The sequence below is a fragment of the Diaporthe citri genome (genome assembly GCF_014595645.1).
Source record: "Diaporthe citri strain NFHF-8-4 chromosome Unknown scaffold_4, whole genome shotgun sequence".
Classification (NCBI taxonomy): Eukaryota; Fungi; Ascomycota; class Sordariomycetes; order Diaporthales; family Diaporthaceae; genus Diaporthe; species Diaporthe citri.
In genome coordinates, this window is record NW_025064849.1 from 2,163,644 (window position 1) to 2,165,741 (window position 2,098).

General features: G+C 53.8%; 1 protein-coding gene across 1 annotated transcript; it reads right to left on the reverse strand.

The window, feature by feature from the left end:
* Positions 1-229: 229 nt before the first annotated feature.
* Positions 230-1,833, reverse strand: INS49_009758 (uncharacterized protein; the record flags this gene model as incomplete). Its single annotated transcript, XM_043170486.1, has 5 exons — positions 230-722; positions 793-851; positions 883-1,205; positions 1,276-1,587; positions 1,647-1,833. 5 exons carry the CDS (start codon positions 1,831-1,833, stop codon positions 230-232), a joined length of 1,374 nt encoding a protein of 457 aa, XP_043025051.1.
* Positions 1,834-2,098: the final 265 nt, after the last annotated feature.

Here is a 2,098-nt window from a genome sequence, read left to right on the forward strand (position 1 = left end):
ATTGTAATTTGTACAACAGCGAAGAGTATCTCTCGAATACGCCTATAGGACATATCTGAAATATAAGTTCTCTTTATCCGTCAAATCTTTAAAAGCCAACCTATCTCGTTCACTTTCATCCAGGCCCAAGGCATCTCGCTTCTTATTCTCTCGGTGCAGAATATGATAGATTGCAGAGGCAGAGACGATGGTAATGCAGTAGCTAATCGTCATTGATTAGCCAGGTCCCTCAATCTGGCAAAGTGCGATGTACATACCATATGGTCAGACCTGTCCACAGCTCGGGGTAGTGCTGGCTCTTGGTCTGGCTCTTCACCATCTGGGGCCCAATGATGTTGCCGACACAGTATGCAACGAAAACAGCGGACGCCGTAAAGCTCTTCTTCGTCTCGCCGGCCACATTGCCCGCCGCGAGGGCAATGGTCAAACCGACGACCGGCCCAAAGAAACCGATGATTGAATATCCCACCACCGGAGCAGCTGGACGATATCCCCATTCTGACTTCCAGATGATAATGAAGCCTGCGATGACAGGGAGACAGCAGGTGATCAGGAGCGGGATTCGGATGTTGCGGTGGGAGCATATCCATCCTGTAAGAGTAATGCCGACTGCGCTGATGGCACCAAGTGGGAACTGAAACAGTATACTCTCTAATGAAGAACAGCCAAATGTCGATACGATGAGTGGCCCGAAGCCAGACACAGCCCCATTCACCGTGTATCTAGAGCATCCATTAGCTTAGAAACCTCAAGTGTGACTAGGCAGGTAATCGAGGATCGCGGGGAACTCACGCAGCAGCCATCATTACCACAACCAGCCAGATCTTCACATCTAGTAACGCCTCCTTAATCTGCGCGCCCCTTAATCGTCTGGTTCCTTACACCCGTCTGACCGGCCCGCAGCCTCTCAATGGCAACAAGGCGCTCTTCGGAGGTCAAGAACCATGCGTCCAGGGGAGAGTTTGGCAATGCAAAACACCATAGTCCGAACAAGAACGTCAGCGCACCGGCGAAGATGTAGAGATACTGCCACGGCTTGAGAGCGCCGTCGATCTGCGCAAACCCGTAGTTGAGGCCACCGCCGATGATAGTGAACCAGCCTGTGCCGGAGAACCACCAGCTTTGCCGCAGGGCCTGTTCGGACTGGGTGTAGTACCCGCTGACGGTGATCATGAAAGCTGTAGGAACTATCGACTCGGTAAATCCTGATTGATTCTGGTAAGCTTGGAATGCTCGGTAGTTCCACAGAGCAAAGGCGTCTTTGTGTGGCCTTACCGAGGAAGAATCGCTGCACCAGGAGGCCCTGCCAAGTTGTCACTCCAGCAGTGGCGGCGCAGATCACGGCCCAGAGCATGACGGCAGGACCGAGGATATACCTGTTGTTGAAGCGCTGCAGGACATAGGTCATGGGATAGGAACCGACAAGCTGGCCAAAGTAGAAGATGGACGTGGCCCAGCTGAGCCTCGAGGTGTCTACCTTGGGTGGGCTGACCGAAGCATCCGTCACCGAGAGTTGGAGGTCAGCCGTCATGCCGAAGAGCGCTGCGCTTCCCAGAATAGCCTTGTCGTAGTAGACCAGACCGTAGCCTGCACATCGGTGTTAGTGACTTGCAGAGCTGTGTTCAAGACAATCTTGGCAAGCTCACCAATGACCATAGCTGGCATGAGAAAGAGGTCGATCTTTCTGAGAACGCGCTTCTCCACGCTGGGGTCAGTTGACCTCGCCTCTTCTCCAACCAGCTCCATCGTCGGCGTTGCGATGCTGGCTATCTCCTTGGATGCCCTGGGGTCAACCGCTGCGGCGCCGTTCTCTCGGACTGATGATGCCGTCATGTTGAAAAGTTTGAGCAAACCTAGTGTTGATTGGCCGACAACCTTCACTCGATTCTTGGAGACTTATACAGGTATCGAGCAGCGCAGACCGACGGACAATTGTGAAGTCCCTCAGCTCCAGTGACTGAGAGCAAGCTTCCTATGTGTCCGGTCCCGGTTCAGGAGAGCTAGGACCGAGGTCGGTATGGTGGCCAGTCGGGAGTGATCGTCGGCGGGTTCTTGACCGATCGGCCAAGGATACAGCACCTGAACTCAAGAGCCCACC